At 47.1% G+C, this 14,929-nt stretch overlaps 1 protein-coding gene across 2 annotated transcripts in view; it reads left to right on the top strand.

Moving 5' to 3' along the window:
- The window catches only part of LOC118081119 (adhesion G-protein coupled receptor G4-like), a 52,814-nt gene extending 41,735 nt beyond the window's left edge, over positions 1-11,079 (top strand). For both annotated transcript variants that reach the window (XM_035107316.2, XM_035107315.2), the window contains exons 19-25: positions 982-1,094; positions 3,372-3,640; positions 5,040-5,136; positions 6,272-6,561; positions 7,816-7,914; positions 9,664-9,807; positions 10,483-11,079. In XM_035107316.2, coding sequence (XP_034963207.1) covers positions 982-1,094; positions 3,372-3,640; positions 5,040-5,136; positions 6,272-6,561; positions 7,816-7,914; positions 9,664-9,807; positions 10,483-10,610 — 1,140 coding nt within the window. In that variant the 3' untranslated portion in view covers positions 10,611-11,079. The remainder of the gene's footprint in view (positions 1-981; positions 1,095-3,371; positions 3,641-5,039; positions 5,137-6,271; positions 6,562-7,815; positions 7,915-9,663; positions 9,808-10,482) is intronic.
- Positions 11,080-14,929: the final 3,850 nt, after the last annotated feature.

Raw genomic sequence — 14,929 nt, 5'->3', positions numbered from 1 at the left:
CAAAAAAGAGGGCTTGGCTTAAGCTGTGGATTCAGTATCTTTGGCCTGGTAGAGTTGGTATAGCGGCTAAAAAATGTGCCCCCCTCCGCTCCTCCCAAGTCAAATCCCATCCCACAGCCATGATGTCATTGGATTATTTTGAAGCAACTAACTAGTATTAGTGTAATAGTTTGGTATCTTTACGTTTATATCCTGGGGCAAACAGCAGATTTGGGGAAACAGTTTCAACCAAGAAAATGGCACAGGGCGAAAGGATTAAACCTTCTCCTGTAGTGCCTTGGGCCTGATCCAAATCACTCACTTGTACACACACACACACACACACACACACACACACTGGTGAAATTCCAGAACTTGTAATACTACTGTGTTTCTCCAAAAATAAGACACCGTCTTATATTTATTTTTCCTCAAAAAAAAACACGGTGGCTTATTTTCAGGGGATGTCTTATTTTTTTTATATTAAGTATGGTACAGTTTAACCTACAAGGTTAAACTGCCTATCACTATGGCTCATTTTCGGGGTATGGCTTATTTTCGGGGTATGGCATATTTTTGGGGTATAGCTTATTTTCGGAGAAGCACGGTACTTCTGGAATTTGCAAAATTGTGTGGAAAATTTGCTCCTGAGGGTTTTGCAAACTGTTTTTGCACCTACTGTAAGCCTTATCACTTACAGAGATTCCAAAATTTGCAGTAAAGAAGCATGAGCCGTGAGGTAACAGAATACAGGAAGAAGGACGAGCTGAAGAAAGAATTGGCTCATCCTGAGCCTTAGGTCCCATGTGAATCTTTCCTTTCGCTCCAAACTTCACAGAATACTTTTTTTTGGGGGGGGGGAGTGGGACAGGGGAATCATGAACCATAGAAGCCACATAATTCACACCTCAGTCAGCAATGCCCAAACAGATATCATTTTGGGTCTGCTTTCTCACCAACTCTTCCAATGAGAGGCTTATTCACTTCCACCCTGGTTTCTAGGATGTATACCGGACGGTACGTGAGGACAAGGTTTTAACATTGGTCTCCCACGTGGGATGTGGCCTTTCCTCCATCTTCCTCGGCTTGGCTCTAGTGGTGTACCTTTCCATCGAGTAAGTAGGACCCACCTGCCATTTTCTATACTACAACAACGTTTATTTACTTAGATCCCCCTCTCCCCAGCCCATTCACTGCCCCTTCCTTCCTGTGCTCTTTAGGCCAACCTGGATACTGAATTAGTCCTAACCCCCTCCTCCCTGCACCCATAGCTGCCAAGTTCCGGCCTGAGAAATAAGGGACTGGACTGAAAGTAGCAGACCGGAAGTAGCGCTGCCACCATTTTGGAACTGGGCGGAGCATGCTCAGAAGCTACTTTTGATGCTGCTCTACCCTGTTCCAAAATGGCCACCGCACCAGAAGTCACACTGCAGCCATTTTGGAACTGGGCAAAGCAGCATCAAAAGTCGCTTCTGAGCATGCTCCGCCCAGTTCCAAAATGGCCACCGTGCCAGAATAAACCGGGAGAAAACAAAAAAATCCATTTTTTCAGATGGGAACAGCTGGAAAAACGTGGGTTTCCCGGGGAATACGGGAGACTTGGCAGCTATGCCTGGACCTCTTTTTATTTAAAAGCTTAATACTGTATACAACATGTGAATATCAGATTAGCCTGGCTGCTGACTCAGGCTAAAGGGGACCCCTCTTAGGAAGGGGGTGCCAAGTTCTTTTTTATATATAATATTTTATTAAGTTTCCATTTCACAATATGTAAAGACATCCTCATTTTTCACATTAATTTTTGCTCATAAGAGCTGGTTGACTCCCCCCCTCCCGCCTTAATTCTTTACTATGTCATTGCATTTACAGTATACTTCTTCCTGTTTACATGACATCCATTTCCATTGTCACATTTTTTAAAAGAAAATATAAAAAGGTAGAATCATCAGCATTGCAAGTCTTCTTAAGTCAGTCCTGCTAGCGCTGTTAATTGTTTACAGTTGTCCTTCAAGTATTGTATAAATTTACCCCAGTCTTTTTGGAAAGCTTGATCATGCTGGTTTCGGAGTTCCCCAGTCAGTTTCGCCAGCTCTGCATATTCCATCATCTTCGTCTGCCACTCTGCTATTGTTGGTAATTCCTGTTGCTTCCATTTGGGGGCGAATAAAGTCCTTGCTGCAGTAGTTGCATACATAAATAGTGTTTGATCTCTCTTAGCAATTTTTTCTCCTACTATACCCAGTAAAAATGCTTCTGGTTTTTTTTTTTAACAAATGTACTTTTGTACGTTTTCTTTAACTCATTATATATCAGATTCCAGAAGGTTTTTTACTTTGCTGCCAGTTCACCACATAGGATAGAAATTTCCTTCTTTTTCTTTACATTTCCAACTTTCCTTATTTTTCATCTTATACATTTTGGAAAGTTTAGTTGGTGTTAAGTACCACCCATACATCACTTTCATAATATTTTCTTTTCATGCACTACACTACAGGCCGTAAATTTAATTCCTTCATTCCATAACCTTTCCCATGCCAGGGGATGCAAAAGTTCAATCTGTTTTAGTATTTTGACTTTCTGCCTGTTTTAAAGGGCTGTTGTAAACTTTTCTTGATTTTCTTGTTTTATCTTTTTGCTACCTGCTTTGAGGTTGCTAGGGTTTTTGTTTTTACAACCAAGCAGCGCATTTCACTCACACACACACGGGAATCCCCGCTTATGCAGAGGTTCTGTTCCAGGTCTAATGCAATGCTAAACCTCTGTTGGGATCCCACTCCAGTTTGCTATTAAGACCCCCCCCCCCGCACACCATTCCCAAAAAGAGGCAGCTCTCAGAGCTGGCCTTTCCATCTTTTGTGTGTGTGTGTGCGCGCGCCCAGATGAAGTCTCCAGCACTGCTTTTCCCAACAAGTGACTTGATTGGCATTGTTTTATAATCCCACCTCCATTGAAATTTGGCAGAGCTGTTGTGTGTGTGGGGAGCTACATAAGCCAAATCTGGTTTGTCGGTTGCCATCTTTGTGGCAAACGGTGTGGGGTTCTTGCCACGCAGGAGGGGCAGGCTTAGGCAATATGGTACTCTGAGCAAGGACAACATTTGCCCCCTCCCTCCCCAAATTTCTTATTTTCACAATAATTCATTTTGGTGCCTTTGCTTTTTTATGCAGCTTCTCTCAGCAGGTATAAATACAGGCCTGTTGTTGTTGTTGTTGTTGTTGTTGTTGTTGTTGTTGTTGTTGTCATTTGGCTCCACCCCCACTCACCCACCCCATGCCTGTGCTGCCCTTACTTCGGTGCTGCACCCTGCTCCAGACCCTTCCCATGCCCGGCTGCCCCACTGTGGACTTAAAGGGCACAGGGGGCGAGCGAGGCCTTCACCTCTTTCGTTTCAGCAAGCTCCGCGGGGACGACCCGTCCAGAATCCTCGTCCACCTCTGCTCCGCGCTGCTGATGCTCAACCTCGCCTTCCTGCTGGACTCCTGGCTGGCCTCTTTCCAGGTGCGCGGCCTCTGCATCACGGTGTCCGTGGCTCTTCACTACTTCCTGCTGGCTGCCTTCACCTGGATGGGCCTGGAAGCCATCCACATGTACTATGCGCTGGTCAGGGTCTTCAACACTTACGTCCCGCATTACATGCTCAAGGTTTCCCTGGCTGGCTGGGGTAAGTGCAGGGCAGGGGAAAGGGTGGGGGGGGGTCACTTCCCATCTAACGGCCACATCCCCGCAAGGGGAATCTTCTGGGGGCCATATACTAGCAGTGGGCGGGGCCGGATATGTGATTTCCCCCTTGGTGCAGTAGGTGGCATTAAGACCTTGCAGAAGGCAGAGGGGCATCGCATCTGTCTCTCCGTCTCTCTGCCCGTTCCTCCTTCTCCCTCTCCCTCTCCCTCTCCCTCTCCCTCTCCCTCTCCCTCTCCCTCTCCCTCTCTCTCTCTGTGTTTCTCTCTCTGTCTTTGTCTGTCTGTCCTTCTATCTGTTTTGTCTCTCTTTGTCTCCATCAATACAGTGGTACCTTTGTTCTCAAACTTCCGGAAGTCCGTTCCAAAACCAAAGCGTTCCAAAACCAAGGCGCGCTTTCCCATAGAAAGTATTGGAAAACGGATTAATCCGTTTTTAAAAACAACCCCTTTTAAAAACAGCAATTGAACATGAATTTTGCTATCCAACGAGACCATTGATCCATAAAATGAAAGTGATAAACAATATCCTAGAGTCACGCAATCAAACAATCAATCAGTAGCTGATTGATTGGCACTCAATTCAGAAGCATAGTGCTCAAAACGGAGTGCGTTCAGCTTCTGAAAAAGGTTTGCAAACCAGAACACTTACTTCCAGGTTTGCAGTGTTTGGGTTCCAAGATGTTTGAGTACCAAGGCGTTTGAGAACCAAGGTACCACTAAAATCCTTGCACACCTTCTCCATCCAAGTAAGCAAGAGGCATTGTCACATTTCAAGAACTCGCTCTAGGCCAGGCATCCCCAAACTGCTGCCCTCCAGATGTTTTGGCCTACAACTCCCATGATCCCTAGCTAACAGGACCAGTGGTCAGGGATGATGGGAATTGTGGTCCAAAACATCTGTAGGGCCAAAGTTTGGAGATGCCTTCTCTAGGCCAAGGAAAGCTTTCTCTCTCTCTCTCTCTGTGTGTGTGTGTGTGTGTGTGTGTGTACCGGTATGTGAGAGAGAGAGAGAGAGAGAGAGAGAGAGCATGGCCTCTGGGAGGAGGAATGGCCTGGGGAGGCTACCAAGGGCCAGGCAGGGACGTCAGGAGGGCCACATTTGGCCCTGGTCCTGCAACTCCCCAGCTTGGCATGGAGGGTTGAGCCTGCCATTTTGGCTTGATAGCACCTAGCACCCAAGAAGGAACAACGGGCAGCTCAGAATGGCACCGCAGCCCCAAAATGCTGGGTGCTTCGATTGCATGTCCCCCATCCCCGCACTCCCCTGGTGATACAGGTCTTCCTGAGGACTCGCCTTCCTTAGTCAGGTCACAATTGCATCCATGCTGCTCTTTTTCCTTTCCGGCTAACCCATTCTCGTTTCTCCCCCTTTGCCATTAGGAATTCCAGCGGTCATCGTTTCCACGGTTCTCATTATAAGCACAGACTTTTATGGGGTTTTAAGCGACCCCCTAAGCAGCAGTCCAATCACACCTTTGTAAGTCTGTATGGTATGCTTTGATTCGCCTCAGATCTACCTGACAGCAGGTATCCCCAGCAGGTATCCCCCCTTTTTTGAGTGTGTGTTGGGGAGAGAATTCAACCTTCCTTACTTTTCGGTACACCAACCTGTTCACTCCCTTCCATCTATGGGTCAATTGATGGTCCTGGCCTTTCTCAAGGAGATTCCTCTGTCTGTTCAGCTGCATGCATATAAATGCCCAAACATCCGAAGCCTACAATTCCTTCAGCACTTTGCAGATCATATATATTAAGATCATGCAGAATTTGTATCCAGAAAGCCTGACCTCCTGCATAACCCACTCTAGAACTTATCCTGCAATTTCCAACATAAAATTCAGTTTTGTTTATTGAGGATTGTATCCAGCCTTCAAATCAAAGTTTATTGTGGCGAGTCAGCAGAGCATAACATAGAAAGATACCGGAGACAATTTCAGTACAAGTTAAACAACAATTACACTTTAGAGTTAGAAACATAATAAAATTAAATGTTAGCATTCCCCTGCAAATTGCCGTTGGGAAACTCTTGTTTCCTACGTCTAATAGCAGATACACAAAATTTTGCAACATTGGTCGTGATTTCGGGATCCTTGTCTTCCACCAGGGCTCTCAGGCGTTGGGGTTCTGGTTCGTACTTAAACTTTTGTAAAACTGGGGTAATAAAGGACAAACGTAAATCCTCATAGAGGCTGCAGTATAGCAATACATGTGCATTTGTTTCTACTTCCGATGAGCCACATGGGCAAATACGTGTCTCATAAGGTTTACCCTCGTACCTGCCTTGCAACAGGGCAGAGGGGAGTACATTAAATCTGGCCATGGAGAAGGAATGTCTATACTTAGGTATAGACAAATATACTTAGGTATATTTCAACAAGGCTTTTAAGTTGAGTCTGATTCTGCGCTGGAATCTGTTTTAAGATGTGTTTATTTTCTTATCATTTGTTTGGGGGAAAGGACAGGATGTGAATTTAACTAACCACCACTACTGATGGGTGTCTCATTGAAAAGCCTCAAGAGAGGCTTCCAGCTATCAAGAGCCCATCTGAAAGAAATGGCCCTGCCAGCAGCCTTAACAGCACTTCTCTCCCTCCTCGCCTTGTCTGCTACAGTTGCTGGATCCGCGATGACCTTGTGTTTTACATCTCTGTGCTGGCCTATTTCTGCTTGGTGTTCCTGATGAACACCGTCATGTTCATCGCGGTCCTTCTGCAGATTCACACCATGAAAACGAAGAGCCCGGGCCGCGTCAGCAACTGGAATCACAGCTTCCTCCACGGCTTGAAGCGGGTAGCCAGCTTAATGGTTCTGCTCAGCTTAACGTGGAGTTTTGCCTTTTTCTCTGTGGGGCCCACACAGACATTGTTCTCCTACCTCTTTGCCATTTGCAACACCTTCCAAGGTAAGCGTTTGCACACAGGTGGGTGGGCTTCAGAGGAGGGACCGTAGCTCAGCAGCAGAGGAGCCTGCTGGGTCAGGCCAGAGGCCCATCTAGTCCAGCCTCTTGTTCTCACAGTGGCCGACCAGATGTCCATTATGGGAAACCTGCAAGCCGGACGTGAGTCCAAGAGGAGCCCTATCTCCCCCTCCTGTGGTTCTACCTCTACCTCTCTTTTAAATCAGAACCGCCTGGAGGCGGTTGGAGGATGGACGGCGGATAACGGATTGAGGATGAATCCTGACAAGACAGAAGTACTGTTCTTGAGGGACAGGAGTCAGGCAGGTGTGGAGGACTCCCTGGTCCTGAATGGGGTAACTGTGTCCCTGAAGGACCAGGTCTGCAACCTGGGAGTCATTTTGGACTCACAGCTGTCCATGGAGGCACAGGTTAATTCTGTGTCCAGGGCGGTTGTCTACCAGCTCCATTTGGTATGCAGGCTGAGACCCTACCTGCCCACCGACTGTCTCGCCAGAGTGGTGCATGCTCTAGTTATCTGCCGCTTGGACTACTGCAATGCTCTCTACGTGGGGTTGTCTTTGAAGGTGACCCGGAAACGAAACTACAACTAATCCAGAATGCGGCAGCTAGACTGGTGACTGAGTGGCCGCCGAGACCACATAACACCGGTCCTAAGAGACCTACATTGGCTCCCAGTGCGTTTCCGAGCACAATTCAAAGTGTTGATGCTAACCTTTAAAGCCCTAAATGGCCTCGGACCAGTATACCTGAAGGAGCGTCTCCACCCCCACTGTTCAGCCCGGACACTGAGGTCCAGCGCCGAAGGCCTTCTGGTGGTTTGCACCCTGCGAGAAGTGAGGTTACAAGGAACCAAGCAGAGGGCCTTCTCGGTAGTGGCGCCTGCCCTGTGAAACACCCTCTCAGCAGATGTCAAAGAAATAAATAACTATCTTACTTTTAAAAGACATCTGAAGGCAGGCCTGTTTAGGGAAGTTTTTAATGTTGTATTGTGTTTTTAATATTCAGTTGGGAGCCGCCCAGAGTGGCTGGGGAATAAATAAGTTGTTGTTGTTGTTCCAGCAACTAGAACACAGAAGCATTACGAGTACCTTGCTCTCTGCAGGCAGGAAAATCTCTTGGTCTGACTCTGACCCGTTCTGTAGTTGAAGAGATGATGGCAGAATTGTGGCCAGAGGAGTGGGGAATCTAATGAATGTTTTTCCTGCTCCCCCTCTCCTCCCCGTCTCCTTACTCTAGGATTCTTCATTTTCGTGTTTCACTGTCTCATGAAGGAGAACGTGAGGAAGCAATGCCGAGTGCATTTCTGCTTGGGAAAGTTTCGGCTCAGCTATTCTGGTATGACATTCTCATATATATAAAACCAACTCTTGGCTATGGGCTGACATTGTTCTCTGAGGGCAACAGTGGCTGTGTGGCTGCTTTTGCAGTTGTTGTCATCTGAGCTGCCCACTACCTGTACTGGAGGGGCTGTGATGGAGCAGCCCAGCCATTGCCTTGCCCAATAAGAGGCCATTATAGCACAGAGAGTGAGGGAACTAGACCCCCTACGAAAGTCCTCAGATACAATCCACCAATCCCGTATGCTATAATATGTGTTAGGATTACAGTGGTACCTCAGTTTAAGTACACAATTGGTTCTGGAAGTTTGTACTTAACCTGAAGCGTACTTAACCTGAAGCAAACTTTCCCATTGCAAGTAATGGAAAGTGGATTAATCCGTTCCAGATGGTCGGTGGAGTACTTAAACTGAAGCGTACTTAACCTGAAGCCAACTTTCCTATTAAAAGTAATGGAAAGTGGATTAATCCGTTCCAGATGGGTCCGCGGAGTACTCAACCTGAAGTGTGCTTAACCTGAAGTATGAATGTAATTGGTTCTGGAAGTCCATACTTAACCTGAAGCATACTTAACCTGAAGCGAACTTTCCCATTGAAAGTAATGGAAAGTGGAATAATCAGTTCCAGATGGGTCCGCGGAGTACTTAAATTGAAAGTACTCAAACCGAAGCGTACTTAAACCAAGGTATGACTGTATTAGTTATTATATTTTAAAATGAACATCCCATTTTTTAATCTTTTTTTAAAAATAGATTTAAGTGTGGCCAACAACAAAGGCTTAAAATACTAAATGAGTTAAAACATTGCAACAAAAATTAAAGTGAGCTATTAAAAAAGGCCAAGAACCTCATATAGAGGGCTTTAAATAGAGTGAAACAGCAGTTAAAGGGAAAACAAAGCAACAGGAAGCCTTTAAAAAAATCTATTTAAGTTAAGCGAAGGCACAGGTTCTGTGTCTGTGTCTCTGTGTGGTGGTTCTGTTTTTTTAGGGCTTTACAAACTCCAAGCATGACCAGTCCTTGTCCCGGGGGGGGGGGGAATCCAATCTCATACAGACACAGCTAAACAACAGAGGAGGCAGCGGCAGATGAGAAGAGGGTGAAGGAAGTAATGGAAAGAATATCTGATGGCCTTAATTCCAAGTTCTTTGGCTTAGTTTACAATAAGGCATGGGGAACTAGTGGGATGACCCAAAAGGCTTCTGGGGAAAGCCGAGTTTTGAAGAAAGACCTAAAGTAATCTAGATTAGAGAAGAGGTTGTGCGGAGGCATTCTGAGAGGCAGTTCTAGGCATAAGGTAAAGGGACCCCTGACCATTAGGTCCGGTTGTGACCGACTCTGGGGTTGCGGTGCTCATCTCGCGTTATTGGCCGAGGGAGCCGGCGTACAGCTTCCGGGTCATGTAGCCAGCATGACTAAGCTGCTTCTGGCGAACCAGAGCAGTACACGGAAACGCCATTTACCTTCCTGCCGGAGTGGTACCTATTTATCTACTTGCACTTTGACGTGCTTTCGAACTGCTAGAATGGCAGGAGCAGGGACCAAGCAACGGGAGCTCACCCCATCGCGGGGATTCGAACCGCCAACCTTCTGATCGGCAAGCCCTAGGCTCTGTGGATTAACCCACAGCGCCACCCGCGTCCCAGTTCTAGGCATAAAAGGCAGCAAATAAAAAATGAATTTCAGGGGGGCAGGAGACCATTTACGCTTTCACACCCTCCAAAGCCTGCCCTCCTACGCTGTTTCAGATTGGAGCAGCTCTGCCACAACTCTGGGATATCACCATCACTCGCAGAACACATCACCCCATTCTCTGAAGTCGCAGAGCTCTTGCACCGCCAGCTCCACATCAAACGGTTCAGGAAGCTTACCTGGGGCTGCTCCTGAGACTGGTGAGTGGGAACTATATATAGCTAGATAGCTGGAGAGCTGGAGAGCTGGAGAGCTGGATAGATAGATAGATAGATAGATAGATAGATAGATAGATAGATAGATAGATAGATAGATAGATGATGGATAGGATTGTAGGTCACAGGCTACCAGTGCTGCAGGATGAGATGGGAAGTGGGCAATAGAGTCTGGAACTGTCACTATGGAGGATGGCATTTCAAGGTGAGGGGGTTTGTGCACCCTGTTTTTGAGTGCTTTTCTGTGTGATGGACTCCCCCAAAGTAGAAAGCTAGCACAAAAGGTAATAAAGTTCTCATTCTGCCACCTGCCACGATGGCTGCTTTGATACTTTTTTAAAAAATATCAAATTCTTTCAAAAATTTATCTCCCTCTTATTTTATTTATTTTTTATACGTTTGCTTGTCTGGTGCCGGAAGCAGCCCCCCCTTAGCCTGTCTCTTGAGCAAATCCGGCACTGGCTTGCGAGGTGGGTGGCTTAGTGGGTGAAGCATCTTCCTTTGTTTAAAGAAATGTTCCTAATAGTTTCCTAGGTTTTAGAGAACATCTTGAAAACGGAGAAAGAAAAATTGCAATTTCCAATTTAAGCTCTCCTGGATTATTTTCAAAGGCGTGAATCGTTGGAGGGGTGGTTGACTCCCTCTGTATTTATTTCCTAGATGATGTTTTGCACAGCACCCGCCATGCATCCTTTACTCACCAGAAGGTCAAGCTTCCTCGCGTGAGAAGAATGTCACCAATGGATGCAGAGCTTCACTGCACTCAGAAAACGAGTTTTTTGCCTTGAGGGCCTGTCTGGTTCTTCCTGGGTCTCCGGCTGCCCAGTCTGCTCTTTACAGTCATGACAAATCAATGGTCGGCTGAAGATCTTCTTTCAGCCTCTCCTTCCACCCTTCTCAAAGTATTCTGAGCCAGTTCAATAAGTTAGTTTCAGTTAAGGATTTTGAAAAGCCTACCAGCTGAGCAGGCAAAGCTCTCAACCTATGCCCCATGAAGACGAAAGTTTGGACAGACCAATGGTTGCAAACATAAATGAGAAATAAGTGAAGGATTAACATCGGAATGGTTTACTGACTAATTAAGAAATGCAATGTGATATTAGATTATTAGCACTCCGCGAAATTCAGAGCATGGGAAGTCACCCAAAGATATATAATTTGGCAATATATTTGGCTTTTTTATTGTATTGTAATTTTGAATGTTACAATGTGTTTCTTATTGGATTATTAAATTGGAAAACTCAATAAAATATAATATATAAGCAGGAGAAGAAGAAGGAGACGACGAAGGAGGAGGAGGAGGAGGAGGAGGAGGCAGTCTGACCTCTAATCCTGACCCTAACCCTAAGTTCTCCTCTGAGGAGGTGGAGCTTGAGAAAGCCACCTATTTAAGTTTGCAGCAGGTGCTGGACTCTGTTGCTGGAGCAACACTGAAATATCTCTGCTTTTGAGCTTGCCTTGCATCTGGTAAGCAGCTGCCTGGAGTCCTGATAACCTAAAGTTGGCATCCCCAAACTGCGGCCCTCCAGATGTTTTGGCCTACAACTCCCACACTCCCTAGCTAACAGGACCAGTGGCTGGGGAAGATGGGAATTGTAGTCCAAAACATCTGAAGGGCCAAAGTTTGGGAATGCCTGAGTCCTAAAGCCTCACCTGGGCTCTTGCTGTGCTTTGCCAGAATGGATCAGGGCTCACCTGAACAATGGGAACTCAGGGCTCAGAGAAAGAAAGGAAACCATATGGGTCTTAGATTCAACAGTGAGAGAGTAGGAGCAAAATACACACAGTCCCTTGCAATATAAAATGATAAATGAAGAACCAGGTTGGCTAATTGGGCGGTGTCAGAGTCAGTTGTCTCCAAAACCTCCTGTTCTTGCTTATAAGGCCCATTGCAAGAAGAAGAAAAAACATGCCTTCCCTTTGCTTGCACCGTTGTCCGTCACTGATTCATTAGTGTTTTTTAAATCCCACCTTTCTTCCCAAGAGCTCAGGGCAGTTTACGTGGTTATTCCTCCCACTTTCCTCCGATTTCATGCTTCAGAAGAACCCTGTGGGGCAGGCTAGGCTGAAAGGTGGTGGCAGGCTCAAGGTCACCCACTGAGCTCTGCATTTTATTTAAAGATGTTGCATTTTATTTAAAGATGTTGCAAGACTGCGCTGGCTCATGGACTGCCCCCCAGGGTGCGTGTGCGCGCACATGCCTGTGTTTGACTGGCAGCTGCCCCTGAAGGCAGGGTGCTTGGTAAAGGGGCCTCTGGCCTGATCCAGCTGCTCCCAAGCACTGCTGAGGGGTGCATGTGTGTGGAGTCTGTCTGCATTACTCCTGCCTTGCAAGGGGTTGGACTAGATGACCCTCGGGTCCCTTCCAACTCTACAGTTCTATGACTCTCTGTCTGCGTGTGTGTCTCCTGTAAAAGCAGTTGTGAAGGCAGCAGTCCAAAAGTACATCACAAGCTGAATTTTATACATTTTCCTTGGACTTCTCTGCATATCCTAGTGATCTCGCAGTTTCCCAAATTGGCAGGAGAGAGAAGGGAGATCTCAGAACATGGAAGAGCCTTTTTGGATTGAACCAAAGGCCCATCTCACCCAACATCTGGCTTCCTACAATGGCCAACCAGGTGCCCCCAGGAAGCCCCCAAGCAGCGCTAGGGGGCACCTGCTCTTTCTTGTCATTTGCCTCCTCCCCCTGACACACACATCACCTGCTAGTATTGACCGCTGGCCCTGTTAGCTAGGGATGATGGGAGTTGTAGTCCCAAAACATCTGGAGGGCCGAATCTGGGGGTGCCTGGCTTATAGCCACTGCAAGACCTGTTTTCTCTTTATGAACTCAACTGAGCCTTTTAGAAAGCTACCTGCTAGTAGCCGTCGACACAGTTCATGGCGGAAAATTCTGCAGGTCAGTTCTGAATTGTACTAAAAACTTCCTCCTTTGTGCCTGCTAGTCCCTTCCATGGGAAGACAAGGAGATGGACAGACAGACAGGCACACACACACACCACGAGAGAGAGAGAGCGCTCTATCCACTTAAGTTAAAAATACCTTTTTTTATTGATTGGGGGGGGGCAGCAGATCTTTCCCCTTGAAGACAGTTTATTTCACCCTGAGGATATGTATGATGGTTAATAAATCTGGCCTATGGAAGTGAATATGGTTGATGGCTGTGCCATTCAGCCTCACTTCCCGCCCAGGAAGGCTTTCGATAGTTGCTCATCATTGGTACCCAGAGCTGCCTTAGCAGGGATGGGGGCTGAGTGAGTCTCCCCCACATAGGGGAGCAAAAGACAAAGGGCTCTTTTATTCCCACGCAGTAGCAGTTAGCGATGGCTGGGGGAGAGGGAGAGGAGGAATATTTCAGTAAGAACCTTTCCCTGAAGGCAGCAGCGAGAGCTCCCAGGCTGATCACGCAATGCCTTGAATCGGGCTGTAACTGGCAAGGAAGACAATGTAAAAGTTTTTGTGGAGATGCACAGAGAAGATCTGTGATGAGGATATTCAGCACCCCTGAATTCTGCCCCTTTGAGATCCAGCATGGCAAAGTGTCAGACTAGGACCTAGGAGACCAGGGTTCAAAGCATCTCACTGCCTCTCTCAGTCTAACATCCCTCACAGGGTGGTTCTGGGGATTAATTGAGGAGAGGGGGGAACCATGTAGAGTCATACCTGGGTTAAGTACACTTTTAAGTTTGAGTACTTTCAGTTTAAGTACTCCGCGGACCCAGAAGTGTTTACTTCCGGGTTCCGCCACACGCACATGCGCAGAAGCGATCTGCACGCTTTGCGCATGCGCAGAAGCGCTCTATCGGTGCTCAGATTAAGTACTTTTCGGGGTTCAAATGGCACCCCGGAACCAATTAAGTACTTAACCTGAGGTACCACTGTATGCCACGTTCAGCTCCTTGAAGAATAAGCTGGAATGGGAATGCGGTAACTAATAAAATGAAATAAATCTTCCAGAGCAGCCAGAAGGACAGTGGCATAGCGTGAGGGGAGCCAGAGGGGCTGTTGCCCTGGGAGCAAAACAAAAGAGGGGCCTGCAAAATTTCAAAAGGGAAATAAACTACTTTGAGGGGCTTTTTTAAACAACCAATTGGAGTAAAAATGTCATGAAACAAATCATAAAATAAATGGCCACTGCCACTGTCCCCTCCCTAGCTCCCCTTTGCTGGGAAGACCCTTCCCTACCACCATCGCTGCTGCCGCCCTGCCCTGACAAGGTTCGCAATTCTTGCCCTGGGCACTGGCATCCCATGCTACGCCACTGGGTTAGGAGACAGGAATTGATCCTTAAAACTACATCCTTAGGAGTTATCAAGCCTATGAGCCAAGGGAAAACTTTGGATCAGGACCATATTGAAATGGGGGGGGGGAACAGACCCAAGAATAAGAATGCCCAAGGTGGACTCAAGAAGACTGCATGTGTCTCTAGACGGCAGAAGAGAAAGTTAACTTTCACATCACCAGCGGAGTAAAATTGAGTGAAGAAATGGTGCACGCCAATGTATCACTTCTTTAGCACATTGGGCTCAACCTCCTAAACTTCCTAACTCAGAAAAGGCAACCAAAAAATGGTCGAGGGGATGGAGCAACTGCCCGTGGGACTTTCTAGTTTAGAGGAAAAGCGAGCACAAGGTGAAAGCAGCATTACAGAGACCCACAGAGAGGGAGAGTGGCTCTTGTGCTTGAGTCCTGCGTAGTTGGCCACTGGGAGAACTGGATGGGCCTCGTTGGGCTTCATCTAGCAGGCTCTTCTTTTGTTCAGAACAGGTAAAAATGTAAAGGACCCCCGGACGGTGAAGTCCAGTCAAAGGCGACTATGGGGTTGCGGCGCTCATCTCGCTTTCAGGCCGAGGGAGACGGAGTTTGTCCACAGATAGCTTTCCGGGTCATGCCAGCAGGACTAAACCGCTTCTGGCACAACAGGACACCGTGACGGAAACCAGAACACACAGAAACACTGTCTAACCTACCCGCCACTGCAGTACCTATTTATCTACTTGTGCTGGCGTGCTTTCGAACTGCTGGGTTGGCAGGAGCTGGGACAGAGCAACGGGAGCTCACCCCGTCATGCAGATCTGAACCGCAGACCTTCCGATCAGCAAGC

This window comes from Zootoca vivipara, chromosome 2 (assembly GCF_963506605.1).
Source record: "Zootoca vivipara chromosome 2, rZooViv1.1, whole genome shotgun sequence".
Classification (NCBI taxonomy): domain Eukaryota; kingdom Metazoa; phylum Chordata; class Lepidosauria; order Squamata; family Lacertidae; genus Zootoca; species Zootoca vivipara.
Note: the sequence above shows the minus strand (reverse complement) of the source record. Positions and strands in the feature narration are given on the sequence as shown.